The sequence below is a fragment of the Solea senegalensis genome, linkage group LG12, assembly GCF_019176455.1.
Source record: "Solea senegalensis isolate Sse05_10M linkage group LG12, IFAPA_SoseM_1, whole genome shotgun sequence".
Classification (NCBI taxonomy): domain Eukaryota; kingdom Metazoa; phylum Chordata; class Actinopteri; order Pleuronectiformes; family Soleidae; genus Solea; species Solea senegalensis.
The window spans coordinates 1,552,945-1,569,816 of record NC_058032.1 but is presented as its reverse complement, the minus strand read 5'-3'; the positions used below and the strand labels follow the sequence as shown (position 1 = coordinate 1,569,816).

Sequence of the window (16,872 nt, the reverse complement as noted above, 5' to 3'; positions counted from 1 at the left end):
CAGACAACATCAATAGTCTCCACCTGCTGATAAATAACATCCACCAGATATGTCTGATTTCTCCCTTCATCCCCTCAATCATTTTGGGTAACATTTACTGATCTATAGAGGAACAAAAAGGCTTCTCCAGAGTTTCTGTTCCAGTGCCATCATTATTAGTTCATGGCTGCTGCGTCATGAAAAGGAAAGGAAAGGAAAGGAAAGCAGGCCAAGTAAAACTTCGAAAAAGGTTGATGAGGAAGTAACACCAAGATTCCTAGAGGGCTGAATAATAAATTAGTGCCCAATTGTGGCTTTAAGAAAATACACGTTAATGGCGGCGTCTTAATTGAAGCAGCTGTGATCCGGCACAGTCCAACAGAAAGAAAGATTTTCCCATTATCCTTTTTACCCAAAGTCTGTGGGGGCAAAATCCCCTGTAAAAGGTGTCAAAACAAAGGAAATCAGTAATAAATAAGTGGTTTCTCCCAGTTTCACTTCAGGGCATTAATGAAACTAAAAACAGATTGATTTCTAATCACAATAACCCTTCTGGCCGTATTATTGTTCAGCCCTAGATGAATACGGACACATATTTACATGAAGAATTTGAACTGAAGTTGGAAACACGACAGGATGAGCAGGAGCTCGTCCTCTTATGACTCTGCCAGGTGGTGAAATGTGGTAAGAAACAACAACTGTTCACAGAGTCTGTGCAGCCCTGGCCCTCAGCCAACACTGGCTCCGTCACCCTTGTTGTCCGTGTGTGTTCACGGGTGTGTGTCCGTGTGTGTTCACGAGTGTGCGTCTCTGTTGCAGTGCACACTGAGAACCAGGCTGCTTTGATTTCTCCTGCTTTGAAGGCACTTGTTGTTGTTTTTCTCTCTCAGTGTCTGAGCACACGAGGCCGACTTTGACAAAAACAGACTCGGAACATCAGGCAATAACAGACAGACACGTACATAAAGATAGAAAGTTACTTTCTAAAATCATGATCATGGAACAATACATTCTAGCAACTAAAGCATCTTCTTATATCTATAATAATTTATGTTTAGGTTTTTTATGAGTATGCGACGCCACAGCTTCAATTAACTAAAAGGTCTTTTCCTTAGCGATAAAACGATGACACGAGGGCAGTGAGTACAAATATGTTTGTTATCAGCCTGACCCAGAGCAACAGCCACATCCATTTGCATACATTTGTTTGTGAAATGAAGTAGCTGCAGATTTGACCAGATAACTAAAGCTTTGTGGATGTCCCCTCGCTCCCTCGCTGCTCGGGAGGAAACGTCATCTACTTTGGCCTTCAAAAAAAACATCCACTTCCCATTATTGAAGGTGAACGGCGGCCAACAAGCCCACTGCTTTATTGGAAAGCTCCTTGAGATGAAGGGCGTTCTAAAAATCAGCAACAGGCAGCAGCGCTCACGAGTGCGAGAGAATGAGTCAGAGTAAAGATGACGATATCGCTCTGCAATCAGTAACTGCAGTAAATGTTTCACTGCTCATGCACCTGAACCTGAACCTGCACGCCAGTCTGACCAGAGTGTGATGATGAATGTTAAAAATCAAGTCCGTAACTGAACCCATCGAGTGCTTTACACGTCTATCACTGAACCACTCTCTATGGACAAAGGAAGTCGCTTACACTCCTATTACGGAGCGGTTTCTGTAGCAACTGGGACTCCACGATGGATGAGCATCCCGTCAAGGATAGTGGAGTACCTCCTCCCCCTGCACTTCCCTATATGCTAATTGACAAGTAAAGAGGCTTAAAGTGCCAATTTTCCTGTCTTTGATATGATGCAGCCAGGGCTTGAACATCAATCAGACATCGGAAAAAGAGGGAAATCAGCCGCGATCTGTCGACCCCTAAATACGATATAAAAAGAGCTGCAAATCGCACAGAGACAAACTAACACTGACTCTCATGTTCAAACGTCCATCAAACCTTAACTGCAACACAACTCAGCGAGGTGGTTTACAAAGAGACAGAAGCTTTGTGTACAGCCTTAAACATTTAGCACTAAGTTGGACAAGTGCAAGCCACTGGTTTAAGGTAAAGGTGAGTGGACTGTATTCATAAAGCATTTTTATTGCCATACAATTATTTCTACAGCTTTTTTCCATCAACCTTTAAATCTGGTAATGTTACCTCCTCATATGAACACACAGTATGTGATAAACTGAGATTATATACTTGTAAAGTCTTGTCTTTTTCAGATCTTACACTTAAGTAACGATATGGATGTGCATGCCTGCAATTAAGTCACGGAATAACAGATTAGATTCATGTTAGACAGCATTACAGCGAGGGAGGGGCTAATCTCCAGTCAACTGTGATAATCCACCACAAGATCACGTCTCACCCTTAACGTGCATTCATGTTCATCGAGACCCATGTGGACACATGTGCCACAGTATTATAACATCATTTTATTTTTATCTCATTACACAGGTTTTCTGAGGCTTCTCTACATCAGCGGCTAAAATAATAAGAAACAAGTGCGAGTCAAAATCTAACAACTTGGCTTATTTGAAACATCTAATCCCTGGTTGTTGTTGTGTTTTCTCTCCTGTGTTCACATGTCAGCTCTTTTTCTTGCTCCGCCCAGGGAAGGACATAAAGCTGAGCATCTGAGATTAAGAAGATCATAACTACTGGATTAGTGATTAGCATCTTACTTTGCGGGAGTTCTCATTTGTGTGAGTGGCTGAAGCTGAACATTCACGTGTAAGCTCTGCCGTGCCATAAATCAGCATGAGACGAACATGGATAAATATGTTGTGTGCCGCTCAATCAATAGCCAATTTGGTTGCTTCAGTGTAGGCCGTACATAAACGGCCATCCAAGTACGACAGATGGGAGTCACGACGCTTCATTAACATGATTTCAGAGGCTGTTGTGTTTCATACATCTACAGTATACCCAATACATTAATACTGTAGAATTAGAAATAGAACATTCTGGCACACACACACACACACAAGCCACGCCACAAATGACTGGAGTCTAAATCCAGCACCTTAGACCGATTTCAATTAACATAATAGTTTAATTTTATCAGCACTGAAACCACTTACTCATTCATACACATTTTCTTCCCTCTGACAGTAAATCAGATGTAATGTCATTATTTCACTCCATTAGAGCAATAGTTTGAAAGATGACTACTAAACTCTAAAGATAACACGCTGACATATGCCCATGTTTTAGCTCAGTTGTCACCCTGGAATAATTCACTTAACTGTGGACTCTAAGCTCATCATTCAAGCTGCACAGTCAGGACGAGGGGGCGGGGCTTTGTGGTCCACCATGGATTTCCAGCTCATGCAGAGAATTAAGGTGAGTGATGAAGGCGACATCCTCGATGTGGCCTGAACCCTCCCCTGACAGATATTTCCCCTCCATCCTCAACACCCTGAACGCGTCAGTCCTCTCCAACTGTACTGACATCATGGAAGGAGTGAGGAACAAGGGAGTCACAGATCGTTTCTAATCTGGCACCGGCTTTTTAAAACAGCCCGGGGCCAAAAAACAGAGAGGTGTGCGTGTGTGTGTGTGTGTGTGTGTGAGGTGTCACGTTTCAAACGGACGTGCCGTCACGATATCCGACACAGACGAAGATTTGGTACAAGAGGAGCAGAAAGAAGTACACTGAGGTTTGACACGACAGAGACATGAGAGACTGAACTGAGAAGACACGGCGCTAAACATGAGGCAGACATTTCAATGCTGTTTTAAAAATTGTTGTTGTAAGACGATCAGTAAAACACCTACTATCTGAATTTTAGATTCTATTGTTAAAGTATATTGTAGAAGATAAAATAAAATTTGCAAAAAAAACCAGTTTCCCTGGTTTCAGCTGTTCCTCAGTCTAAAGCAAACATTAAGTTCCAGGTCGCGTCAAATGTGCACAGGTTTGGCTTTACAAGTTCAAGCCTTTAACACCAGGGAGTGAACCTGAGGCCTGCTGCTGCTGCTATCGATGCCAGTTCAAACTCTCACCAGTGGTCAAAAGAATCGTGCTCAGCAAACTAAAGTGAATCTGCATCACGACAAAGTCGACTAACGGAGTACGAGGATCATGATTCTGATTTTGCCTGCAGCGTTCTTGGCTTGGGTCGAACATTTCTCGCTCTTTAACTCAAAGTTTCCATGTCAGACACCGAGAGTTATCATCACGTCTGGTCTCATCTGCCACTTCCCACCTGATATAGAGTCGTGGTTTATCCCCGTCAGTTGAAGTTGGCTCTCACAGGGTGCAATCAATCACCTCGCAAAAGTGTTTGTTTGGCAGCGCAGTCAACCGTCTTCTGGACGCCCTCCATGTTCCCTCTGCACAACGGTTACTGACATGATTTATTGAACAACAAAATATGATTCAGATCGTCTTATAAAAGAATAACAAAACCTTGGACACGCAGGCTGCAGCTGTGTTTTGTAATTGTGGGCACGTACGATGTTGGTGTTGACTTCTATAAACTATGTGTATATTTTTTCTCTAAACACATTTCTTTACAAAACAAACCATTGCTGAGGTGCTTTCATAGGAATAAAATGTAACATGAACAGAGGTCTGCAGAGTTTGCAAGTTCTCAGTGTGTGTGAGTGGGTTTTCTCCGGGTTCCTCCCACACTCCAAACACATGCAATATGGATATTAGGTCAATCGGACACTCTAGATCCAAATCCTGCACTTTAAAATTGATTATTAATAACTAATTTAATAATAGATCAGTTGGGTCTACGGTATTACAGTTGCTAACCTCTAATGTGGGGTAGTAAGCGCCATTAAACAGGATGCCGACCACCGAAGAGGAAGAAGAAGAAGAAGAAGAGGAGAACCAACACCCCGCCTTGTAGTGGAGAGAAAAATGTACGACCCAAGTTGTTAATTTCCCTGATTATTAATCGAAAAAATATTAATCCGTGTTATTTTAATGATCAAAATAATCGTTAGTTGCATTTCTCCTTTTTTAAAACTGACCTCTGCAGTCATTAGGTTTTAAATGTGATGTATTTTCTTATGTTAAGTCACTGTGGCTTTACATACTGGACAGAATTATACACACACTAGGAAATACTTGTGAATCACTTTGTAGTCACAATAATAATAATCCAGACACAATCTAATAGCATGGATCTGTGTGTGATTTGTCAGCCTTGATACGAGTGGGATGATCCGTGCAGATGATATCACTTCTCCTTTCAGGACTGCGACAAAGAATGTTTGTATAATTGCGAGCGGCATAAAAAAAAAAAACGTGCCATGACATGGATAGAAGGAGGCAGCTGGGGGGGTGGAGGGGTTTCAGGAACAGAAATAATAGACAGATATGCAGACAATACATAACGAGCAGAGGAGAAACAAGTTGCGACAACTACTGAGGAAAAACAACAAAGAGTTTAGAGATTGAACAGTTTAAATTCCTGCCGTGCAAATGGAAATGACACCAAACTGCTGAACGTGACGACACGTACGTTTGTGCAATCACAGATAATTGCTGTGTTTTTGTTTCAGCTGGTTAGACGTGCCATATTTATTTTATTTTTTTTTAAATTGCGTTTATTTCAACAACAAATACTCAGTCGTCAGTCAGTCATCAGGGAGACGCTGTAATAAAATCACTGTTTTAGTCTTTGATCGAGCAAAAACGCTGAAGAGTGATGAGTTTACTGAGGTTCTAGCTTCTCCCTCTGTGTGGGTCACTTCAGAGGACGATGCACAGATTTGATTTGAGATTTTTACTTCCTCATGGAAACCTTCCCCTTTATTTTTAAGTCCAGGCTCGGGATCGGCACTAGGAGTCCACTGGACGAGGTCCCAGTGAGCAATAGGTATCTTGTTCATCCCCATGACCTGGTGGGGAACTCTAACCGGCAACCCTCCAATTACATGCCCACTTCCCTTCTCCTCGGCCAAGTTGCTGCTTCTAAATACCCGTGCATTTCTGGACGTCTTAAACACAGTTAAAATGTCTGTACGTCCGTCCATCGCTTTATCTTCCACATGAGAGTCACAGGGCTGCTGGTGAGCAAACCCCGGACAGGTCAACCCTTCCATCGCACGACCAACAACCACTCACTCACACAGACAATTTAGATCGGTCCAATTAACCTCTGCATGTTTACATGTACAAGCACAAGTTCTAGGGCTAAACGGGGGAATAGAAATATCTGATGATCTTATCCCACGTTTATTCATCAGTTGGATATTTTTCTACACACACACACACACACACACAAAGATCAGCAGTCCTAACAAGACGACTGATGAATTACTACGACTCTGACATTGTTTTTGTCCCGCCGTTAATCTGTGGTTTTTAAATTTGCCGGCAGCAAAAATATTTGTCAAACACCAGTGAGAAGGTGTGTCCTGAGAACAAGGCCCAGTCAGGCGGGGTTTCAATCCTCGCAGACACCCCATGGCTACGTGACGCAAATCTATCAAAGCTCACCAACCGTGGCTTTTCCATCATCATCATCATCATCATCATCAAAAAGGAGGTCAGAGGTCAAACTCTCTGTAAAGAGCTGCAGCATCACTGAGTCCACGGTGGGAGGAAGTAAAGAGTGCAACAGTGACACATTTTAAAAGACTTCTTTGTAATTAAAAGTAAAATAAAAATAAATTAATAAATAAAATTAAAAGTAAACCCCCCCCATTCCAAATGACCAAATTTAAACAGGTTTTCATCTGCATTCACTCTCTATATCCTGCATTTCTAGTGTTGATGATCACTGTGTGTCCTCACCACCGTCAGGAACAACACAGAGCCACGTGTCTTGTCCAGGGACACGTCGGCATGTAGACCAACAGAGCCGGGAATCAAACTGACAACCTTAAAGTTGACAGACAGACGACTTTATTGATCCCTTTGGGAGGTTCCCCTGGGGAAATTAACAGTTGAAAGACGACTCGCTCTTCCACTGAGTGACTGACGTATTTATCTGCTTCTACCACACGAGTGAGAACACAAGAACCAGGTGAACCCAACATGAGCTCCAGCATAATTCCCAACTCTACGCTAAGATACACTTATATCTTAATGCTGTATACTAGTACAGCTCACCAACGTCTAAATGCAGGAAGAAAGGACTACAACGCAGGGCATTGTGGGTAAACACAAACAAACAAAACATACAGAACGATAGTCAGGAGAGATGTCTGTGTGGCATGTTTGACACACACACACACACATATATACACACATACATACACATAACATATATATATACACATACATATATATACACATACATAATAAATATATATATATATATATATATATATATATATATATATATACATATATATATATATACATATATATATACATATACACATATATATTTCACTATTGGGAACTTTAAGATAAGGCAACAGTGCAACAGCTCATAAAACTGACAGACAACACACGAACACACACACACGTGTGATTAGTCACCGACAACACAGCGTAAACAGAGAGCCTGTTGTTGTAACCTCCAGCCTCGAGTACTGACACCTTATACAACACTTGAATCTAAGCAGTCAAAGAGTGGCCATCACATCGCTGACTGAGGCTTTTATTGTGGAACCAGGAACCGGTCTCTGGTTGCCTGCAGCGACAGAAGGACCATGGCCAGGTGCGTGTGGGAAATGAAATCACTCCCCACGGGAACAAAAAGGGAGACAGGGGAGGATCGACGACACGGGGGAGTTATCAGTTTCCTCTCTATTCAGCGCTCTCAGCCCTGAGCTGCCTCCCAGATTCTAGGTCAGTAGTGGCTTTTTAAAGATGTGACACAGACCTCTGAGGAGTCTGGACGCCACAAAGGAGTTCTGTGATCGCCAACGTATACAGAAACTCCAGTTTATATAGCATGAAAGCTAAAGCCGCGTATAATAGGGCTGGAAATAAGAGACAAGCGTTCAAATATGATAATGTGATCTACAGTGTGGAGATGCTTTACTCAAGAGGACGCAAGCATACTGGGTCACGACCCACTAATGGGTCATGAGAGATGTTTATTTGTCCCCAGTCAAACTTTTACGTGCATAGAAATATGTTGTAATCCATTTACCAAACAATCCAAAATGTTATTAGTGTAGATTTTACATTAGTCGCAGTCGTTTCCATCTTTAAAACAAAGATCCTCCGTGGAGAAACACTGGTGTAAATAATATACGCAGAGCATTGATTGGCCTGAGCGAGGCCTGCTGCCAACTTAAGGTCAGAGGTTAAATACAACATAACACCGCTCTTATGAATACTTGTGTTAAATCGATACAGTTTCAGTATGACATCTGTATAAAATGTTTTTATTCTCTTCTCGGTGAAGCAACAGGTCAAGTGATGTTACCGTTTGATGCATTCAAAGACAACAACAGACAAATCCACATCCTGCTGTCGAGTGTCACACTGCAGGGCGACAGAGTGAAGGCGCAGCGAGGTCAGACGGTTGTCGTGACTGAAATTCTCCCAGAACAAAACCCTCACTTGTGTTGTGATTATTGTTCAGCCGCGGCTCACAATGAGGCAAAAATCCAGCCCACATGATCCACATTCACCGCTTTCAGCCACAGCTACTGTACAATAGCCCCCCCCACCACAAAACAAGTGAACGCCTGCTGCAGCATTCAAGAGGAACTCAACAGCCACTCTATTGGATACTCATGACATGGAATTAAGTGTCAGGAGCGGCACGCGGTGTGGTTTGCTGCTGCTGCTGCTGCTGCTGCTGCTGCTGCTGCTGCTGAAGCTGCTGGCTGTTTACTTGACGTGTCATGCCTTAGAAAGACAACAGTCACTTAAAGAACTTGTACAACTATCTGCTCGTTCTCCTCTGACCTCTGACCTCTGGCATCTATGAGGCATTTCTTTCTCCCAGAAAACTGCAGCCGCTCACTGCTGCTGACATTTTCTCTTCTGCAGAAACCCGACTGAAATCCCAGTAGATGAGCACTTTCTGGACAACAACCATGACATGTTTGTTCAAAGTCACTTAAAACACTATTCTCTTCTCATTCTGATGCTCAGTTTGACCAGGTCTATAGTTTTTCAAGGAAGATTATACTGTGACAGATGAAAATATTAAAACAGTCACCTGTCTGTCTGTCTGTCTGTCTGTCTGTCGGTGTTCACAGGTGACAGCGCTGCAGGTAAACATGTTGCAGAGGCAGAGCAGTAACTAAGGCCACGCACGGACAACACAACACCTGCGCAGAGAGGGAAGCCAAAGTGCTGCAGAGTTGAGACCAGCTCTTCCTCTGTGACTGTGACTCACCTCGATCCATTTCTGCGCCTCCTGGAACGCGGAGTCTGCGGCCGACACAGTGCCAGGCTGCTGCTGATGATGAGGAGGAGGAGGATGCTGATGCTGCTGCTGCTGATGATGATGATGATGAGACTGTCCTATGTCTGCCACCGGACTTGCCATTGGCGAAGAAGCTCAGCTTGTCAAGTCTCAAAAAAGCCTCGGATTGTGCGTAAAAGCAGCGCAGTGACGCGTCGACTCCACCTGCGGCAAACAGCCGTGGACTGCGGCAGTTGTGTCGGTTCTTCTCCGCCGGGGCTGAAGGTGTTGAAGCGGAGGCAGCAGCAGTGGAGACACCGGCGGGCTGCGTGGACCAGTTGCTGCTGCTGCTCTCACAGTGTCGCTCCTGCCTGGAGTCTGTGGGCAACACACGAGCAGCGTCAAGTCAGCCGGAGGCTCCTCGGCAGGTTCCGGTCGGAGCCTACAAAATAAAAGTCCAGTATGAAACATTTATGAGGGCTTTGTTGGCAGAAAGAGAAGAAGTTACCCGGCCAATAAATAAACCATCTGCAGTCCACAAGAGGACTGTGCACCATAGATGGAGCTGAGCGAGAGCTGAGACAATTAGTCGCTTCTTTCATGATTAAAACAAGATTTATGATTGTTTCAGCTTCTTAAATGTGAAGATTTTCTTCAATAAACAAAGAAATCATTCAAAACTGAATCATTTTGGATTGTGGACAAAAACAAGACAAACACTGATAAAACACTGACAAACACTTTTTTTAACGTTGTCTGACATTTCATGGACCAAACGATGACTCGACAGATTAAATCAGCTCTAATGGATCCACAGATATGAGGAAATGTCTTTTTGTGTGTGTGTGACAATTGAATGTTCAGCAAACAGGACATGGAAGTTAAAAAGAAAAATTTGGAAATCTATATGTATGGTATAGATATTCAATAAATATCATCTTATTTCAGCACAGCTTTAGGGAGATGTTTGATGGTTGATGTTTTTAACAACCCATGTAAAATACAAAAATGACAAAATAAAAGAATGGAAATGTACAGCAGGCTCTGCCTCAGGTTCACTGACACACTACGGTTTGAGGAAGAACTTGTTTCTGTTTCTGTGTTTTTACAAACAAAATAACCCAGTGTTTTATCTCTAATTGCGCTGAAGAAAAACAATATTTAGGCTTGAATAATAAAAACAAAAGAAGAACACATGAACTCGTGGGATCAGTCTTTGCAGGTTGCTTTGGCGTGAACATGAAGGTTCAAACATTGTCATGTGATTTTTTAATGAGCAATTACAAAATGAAATCCATTTGCACTAATAAATGAAGTTTATCTTATATTCATCATGCAAACGGCCCATTTATTCAAACTTTAACTGATCAGTGTCTTCTTTACAGGATAAAGTGTCTATTATTTCTGTTTTTTATATAACATGAGGCTATGGAATGTTTTACATGTGGCTCAGAAAGATAAAAAATAAGGTGGAACACTACAAAAGGTTATTATTACTACTTTATTCATACAGGCTTTTATTTTGGTTGCAATAACCTCTCCGCTTCCGGTTTTAAAGCAGCAGGTCTCTGTGAGCTTGACGCAGCCGGACTAACAGGACTTAAACTGTGTGCGCACACACACACACACACACACCGCAGCAGGATCCGCTTCAGTGGCCAAAAATACACAGAGCTGCAGCGAACGAGGGCTGACGATCTCACAGCCACGTTCACTGATCATGACATATACACTTTATTATTAATGCAATAAAAAAGGTTTCTGGGGCAAATGTTCGTGTATATGGTTACAGCGGGAAACCTGCACTTCAAAGAAGACAAAAAGGGCATCTAGCATTTAATCCAGAGATTAAAAAAAAAAAAAGGTTCTATATTGACCCACTTTTAAAAGATGGCAAACTATTCTGACTCAAACTTTCAATCCTGTATGTAAATTGCAACTTGATTTTAAACAACAAAATGTTAGATTTCCACCTTCAAATGTTGTCCCCGAGATTATTATCATGATTCCAGGTCTGCGCCACAAAAAAGAACCACAAACATTCTGCTTTATGTCACACGGATTAACTACTTTAATCCCAATGGAAGTTATTATATTAATAGTGACATTAAGGACAAGTGATGTTCACCAAAAACACACAATAATTCACACACAAAAACTTTGTATTATTCATGAAAACACACACATTCATTTTAAAATCGTCTCAGATCCGCTCAGAGTGAACCATCGCACCGAAACAGAACGATCTCTGTCCGCTTATACTTTCACTTCCTGTGTTTTAAACAGTGAAATCACCTAAAAATCATAAAGTTGTGTCATGGCAGATGCTTTTTTGACTTCAGTTCTTTCTCCACGTGATCAAACATCTCAACAAACAAGCAAACAAACAAACAAACAAACAAACAAATACGATCTGTGATCACAAACCGCTTCACTCGGTTTGACTCACCTGTAAACGCGCGTGTGTGTGTGTGTGTGTGTGTGTGAGAAAGACTCACCTGTTTCTGCTCTGATGGTAAAACATCTTCATCATCATCATCATCATCATCATCATCATCATCATGATAAAGATGATGATGATCGAGATTATTCCGGATGTTTTGGAGATTCTGAGACCAAACCATTGGCTTTGAGTCGCAGACATTTAAATATAAAAATGGCGCGTGTTTTAGGATGCTAGAACCCTATTGGCCCGGAGCAGGTGCACGTGACAGGAGGGGCGGAAGTGGAAGTGGAAGGCACGTGATGGATGAGGAGCTCATGCTTCATGTTACCTGAGTCTCTGTAGAATCTGCATTTTTGCAACGGGGAAGAGATGTTTGTTTGTTTTGTCAGAAACTAATACTTAAAACTCAGCTGAACGCAAAAATAAAGATGATGATAAAAATAACAATATTATTATTATTATTATTATTATTATTATTATTAATAATAATAATAATAATAATAATAATAATAATAATAATAATAATAATAAGTAATCAGAATTGCAAATGTTTTATTATTTTTTTTCTTTTGCTCAGGGTAATTAATTCCACTGATCACTGTGGGCTCACTGTATATCCTTTATTATGTTATTATCTTAATGTGACATGTTTCAGTCCAGACTTCCTTCCCCTGCAGGACTGAAAAACACTTGGATATGAACTCCAAAAACACCCAGAAACTCAAAAATAAAAGTCCAGGACTGACACTTTTTTTGTAAAATGGGTAAAATAGGTCAAAGTTCAAATTGCAAATGTGAAATTGTTTGTTTATGTAATTTTAGAGTTCCTATTTTGTAATAAACTTGAAAACTCAAGTTTTTCTTGTCAATTCTACAGCCACAAAATCAAAATAAATCCAGGCGGCCTGATTATAATTATGGTCATAAGACTGTTTTTAATACATATTCCACCTAAATCCAGACTGTTTATAAAAGGAAACAACAACTTTACCCTGATAGTCGACCACCTCAGGGGGTCCCTTACAAAATATCAGCACGAGGACTGTTTGGCAGAGTTCATCCAACACTTACTGTAAGTTAAGTGATATTTTTACATCTTTACTGCCCTCTTGTGGAAAAATGCAGCAGCACTGAGAAACAGCAGCAGCAGGAGGAGGAGGAGGAGGAGCTTTGTGACGCAGGTGTCTGTATTTCCTGGTTACTGCTGTGAGTTTTCCTTTTCTCCTTCAAGCAGGAAAACCATGTTCATTGTTTGAGGAGTCTGACAGCTGACTTCATATGTTTGACCTGTGCTTGAATCACAGGAGTGACAGTCCCACCTGTGTTTGACAGCGCACACACACACACACACACACACACACACACACACACACACTCTGAACCTGCAGGAGGACAGCTGGGTAAGTCTATACCAACACCTGTGTGTGTTTATTTAAACATTATTGTCTAGTAAATAAGATGGAAATGACCAACATGTCAAAATCTATTGCAAGTTTTTAGATTGTTCAGGTCAGAAATCATTGTACACATCATAATATTCACTCATTACAGCATACATGACTTAAGCAAAGACTTAGTAAAATACTGCACAAATCTATCATGTCATTTGTCAACGGTCAGTTTTCAGAGTTTATAGAAAATAAAGGTTATTTTTCCATTTCCGTGCTGAAACAATTGGTTAAGAAATGCAAAAATACACTGAAAAGCTTAAAGATAAAAGGATAATCTGTGTGTAAATGAACTGAAATCATCCTTTGATCTGACTTTTTTTTATTCTCTGATTTCTATGTCGAGATTTCTCACAGATTTTTTTTCACAATGACCGTTGAAATGTGGCTGCTTGCCGTTTCGGCGCCGCTGCTTCCCGCCATCGTCGCCGTGTCCAGTCGCTACGGCGACAAAGTTTCCACGCTGTGTCACCGAGCTGTGGCCTGGCTGCTGAGGTTGGTGCGAGGCGGCGTGTGCGCGAGGAGGACACACGCCTTTGTCTTCTCCAGCTGCACACACGGCAACGTCCACAGCGTCCTGGAGACCTTTGACCTCTATGCTGACACTCACGCCTCTGCAGCCATTGGTCCAGAGACTGGTGAGGAACACACTCAGATTACATCACATGGAACTGTCTTAGTATTGATTGTAACAATTAACAGTTGATTTAAGTTGTTATTAAGTTGTTAGGTGGAATTAATTCATTTAAAAACAGATAAAATGACCACCTTAGTTGCTCTAGTGTCAAATTTAAGGGCACAATTTAGCTCCAGATCAAGTGGAAACTACAGTGGATTGTTGTTTGTTGTTGTTTGTTGTTGTTTGTTGTTTTATTTCCAAAGCCAGAGTGACACAATGCTGAAGCTGCATGAGCTAAAAAAGCTGAATGTGCTGTTGATGAGACGTCCTGCGTGTGGCGCTCTTTTCCTTTTGTAGCCACTGTTTGTATGAACTCCTTAACACAGACGATGCCTTTGTTCCTTTAATTTGAAATCAGAAATGTTTCATGTCAGTTTTAAAAGCAGCAAACGTGAGCCAGAGTCACAAATCCCTACGATTGTCCTTCAGTTTACGAAGGTTGCTTTAACAACAGGCACTGAAAATGTTTCTTATGTCTTACTTTATCTCCATTATTCTTCACTTTCATGAATTATATCACTAATATTAATAAAAGTGACAATAAAAGTGCATTATTTTATAAATACTATCTTTTGTCTACAGGTAGTTCATAAAATTCACCTTATATTAATAATGTGTTATTGATTAAGTTATAATATTCTCATCTTATTAAATCTATCTAATCAGTTGTTGGTATTAGTCATAAATAATAATTACAAAACAAATGAGACAATGATATAAATCTAATATAGTAGTGGAGTGCACAGACATAATATGACAACCTAGAATAATGAATGAAGTAAACACAGTAATAATAGAATATGCCTATATATACTAATACTAATGTAATCTAATGTAATGTAAGTGTCAATATTCATCATTTATTCAACATCGGTCTCACCTCAGCATCATTCTGTCTCCCTCACCCTCAGGTGAGGTGTTGGATGACGTGGTAAAGCGTGTCCGTCCGTCCCGAGTGTTGGAGCTGGGGACGCACTGTGGCTACAGCTCAGTCCGCGTGCTGCGTCTGCTGCCCCCTGCTGGCAGACTGGTCACAGTGGAGCTGGACCCTCTCACAGCAGATTTGGGAGAGGAGATCATCCTGGTGGCAGGTTTCAAACACGCTCAGGTACGAGAGTGAGGAAACAACAACAACAACGCGTACAGGAAGTCAAAGTCTAAACTGTGACATTTCGACCTCTTCAGTTCCAGGTGTTGACGTCCAGCTCAGCTGAGGTCATCCCCACACTGCACTCAGTCCTGGAACCCGCTCAGAAGAGCAGTGATGGCTTCAGCCTGGTGCTCATGGACCACGATGCACAGCAGTTTCTCCCAGACCTGCTGGCTCTGGAGGAAGAGGAGCTGCTCTGCTCCTCCGGCTGCTCCGTCCTGCTGATCAACAGGAGACAAAGAGCCGAGGATCTCAGGGAAATCCTGGATCATGTCAGAGTGAGACCGGACTGCTTCTGCGTGAAGATGGAGCGTCCGTGCGTCGTGGAAATCTTTTACCAGAAGGACAAGGCAGGATTATAAAGTCTGTGGATTTTAAAACACTTTATACAAACTGGCAAATAAATAAAAATGTTTTTTTGTCTTTGTCTACGGCAACCATTGGAAGTTATTGATACCAGTGAAACAACTGATTCTTAAATAAGTAGTAATCAGATTAAGATTATGGAGTTTTCTGATTTCAATCACACAATGTAGAGCAATAAATCCAGAGCTTTTTATAAATGGAGCCACTTTATAAAAATGACCTATTTTACAAACTAAATCATGACTAGGCCAAATTTGAGCAGAACATAACATGTAACTCTTCAATTTCTGTAATATTTCATATTCTGAATTGATAAACCAAACATTTTCAAGAAATCTAACATCTCACACGACACAAGATTCTGACACAGTCTCTGTGATTGACGGATGTAGACTATATTCACCTTAATCAGATTAAAATCCTACTGGAGTTTTCACAGTAGTGGACGTAATGAAGCTGTGAGTCACACTCGGACAATAATTACTCTGTGATATTTAAACAGGAATATGAAAGGAATGATCAATTAGCAACTCATGTAAATAACATAATCTGAAACATGGCTTGCTTAAGCGTGGCTACGTCGTGTTACAGCTTTGTTTCCGACCGCTGAGGTTGCCGCGCGCCATAAAAGGAAACAAGAACTCCTAACCTTCACCCCTCACGTGTATTTATGTTATATGAATAATTACTACAACCAAAAATAACATTCTTGTTATTTAAAATCCCCCCAAAACAATTCAGGTTTACTCTGCATGCACGTTTATGACGTCACAAACAAACTTAGATTGAAAAGGTCGCTTGGCAACAAACTGTAACAGATGTAACACTGCAGAGTAGCCACTAGATGGCATGCTCTGCTTTTTTAAAGGAATACAAACTGAAGCATTTTCACTGGATCGGTCTCATGTGTCTTTAAAGGGCAATGCCCCCTTTTTTAAGAGCTCTCACCTCACCACGCTCAGAAATGTCAGCCTTTGGATTTGATGTCATAGCTCCTGATCTGTTGATGATGAGGTGGATGATCCACAGCTGTTTACCCCTGACACACACTCCACTCCCCCTGTGCATGCTGCATTAGTCACTTCCACACACCTATAGTGCCAATGTTTATAATTAATTAAATAAATAAAGCCCTATTGTGGATATTGCTCCCAGTTGATCTCTCTCTCTCTTTCTCTTTTTTCCCCATCCCAACCTTTTTACTAACATCAGCAATCTCACTCTAAGTGGCTGTGATGTCTGAGGTTCAGTGTTCCAGCAGCAAGCGTCTTAAATGAGGGAGAATCTGTGGAGTCTTTGGGGTGGAACTCAGGTGGAGTTTTCAGAATTAGCCCCTAATGGCGCTGCAGAGGCGTCTCAAAGCAGCTGGAAGGCCATTTACACGGTTTAGAGACAATTTAGTGCCGCGTTTGAATAAATAATATTTGGTGCAATAACAAGGGTTTAATTAAATGTAATATTTCCAGGAGCCTCCGGGACAGCGTGACGAATGTTGGATACATTGCGGCTACAGAGA

General features: G+C 41.5%; 2 protein-coding genes across 12 annotated transcripts in view; one reads left to right on the top strand and one right to left on the bottom strand.

Annotated features, from left to right (window-relative positions):
- The window catches only part of LOC122778314 (LIM and calponin homology domains-containing protein 1-like), a 75,200-nt gene extending 65,495 nt beyond the window's left edge, over nt 1-9,705 (bottom strand). For 2 of the 9 annotated variants that reach the window (XM_044040056.1, XM_044040057.1), the window contains exon 1: nt 9,259-9,705. In XM_044040056.1, coding sequence (XP_043895991.1) covers nt 9,259-9,411 — 153 coding nt within the window. In that variant the 5' untranslated portion in view covers nt 9,412-9,705. The remainder of the gene's footprint in view (nt 1-9,258) is intronic. The other 7 variants (XM_044040059.1, XM_044040058.1, XM_044040060.1 and 4 more) reach the window with 4 other exon arrangements.
- A 3,182-nt stretch (nt 9,706-12,887) lies between these two features.
- On the top strand, nt 12,888-16,452 carry LOC122778615 (transmembrane O-methyltransferase homolog). Of its 3 annotated transcripts, none has more exons than XM_044040668.1 (4): nt 12,888-13,113; nt 13,519-13,799; nt 14,752-14,948; nt 15,026-16,452. In XM_044040668.1, exons 2-4 carry the CDS (start codon nt 13,532-13,534, stop codon nt 15,350-15,352), a joined length of 792 nt encoding a protein of 263 aa, XP_043896603.1. In that variant the 5' UTR covers nt 12,888-13,113; nt 13,519-13,531; the 3' UTR covers nt 15,353-16,452. The 3 variants fall into 3 exon arrangements, with proteins under 3 accessions (XP_043896603.1, XP_043896601.1, XP_043896602.1); XM_044040666.1 differs by having other exon boundaries at nt 13,508-13,799; XM_044040667.1 differs by lacking the exon at nt 12,888-13,113 and having other exon boundaries at nt 13,123-13,799.
- The last annotated feature ends 420 nt before the right edge of the window (nt 16,453-16,872 follow it).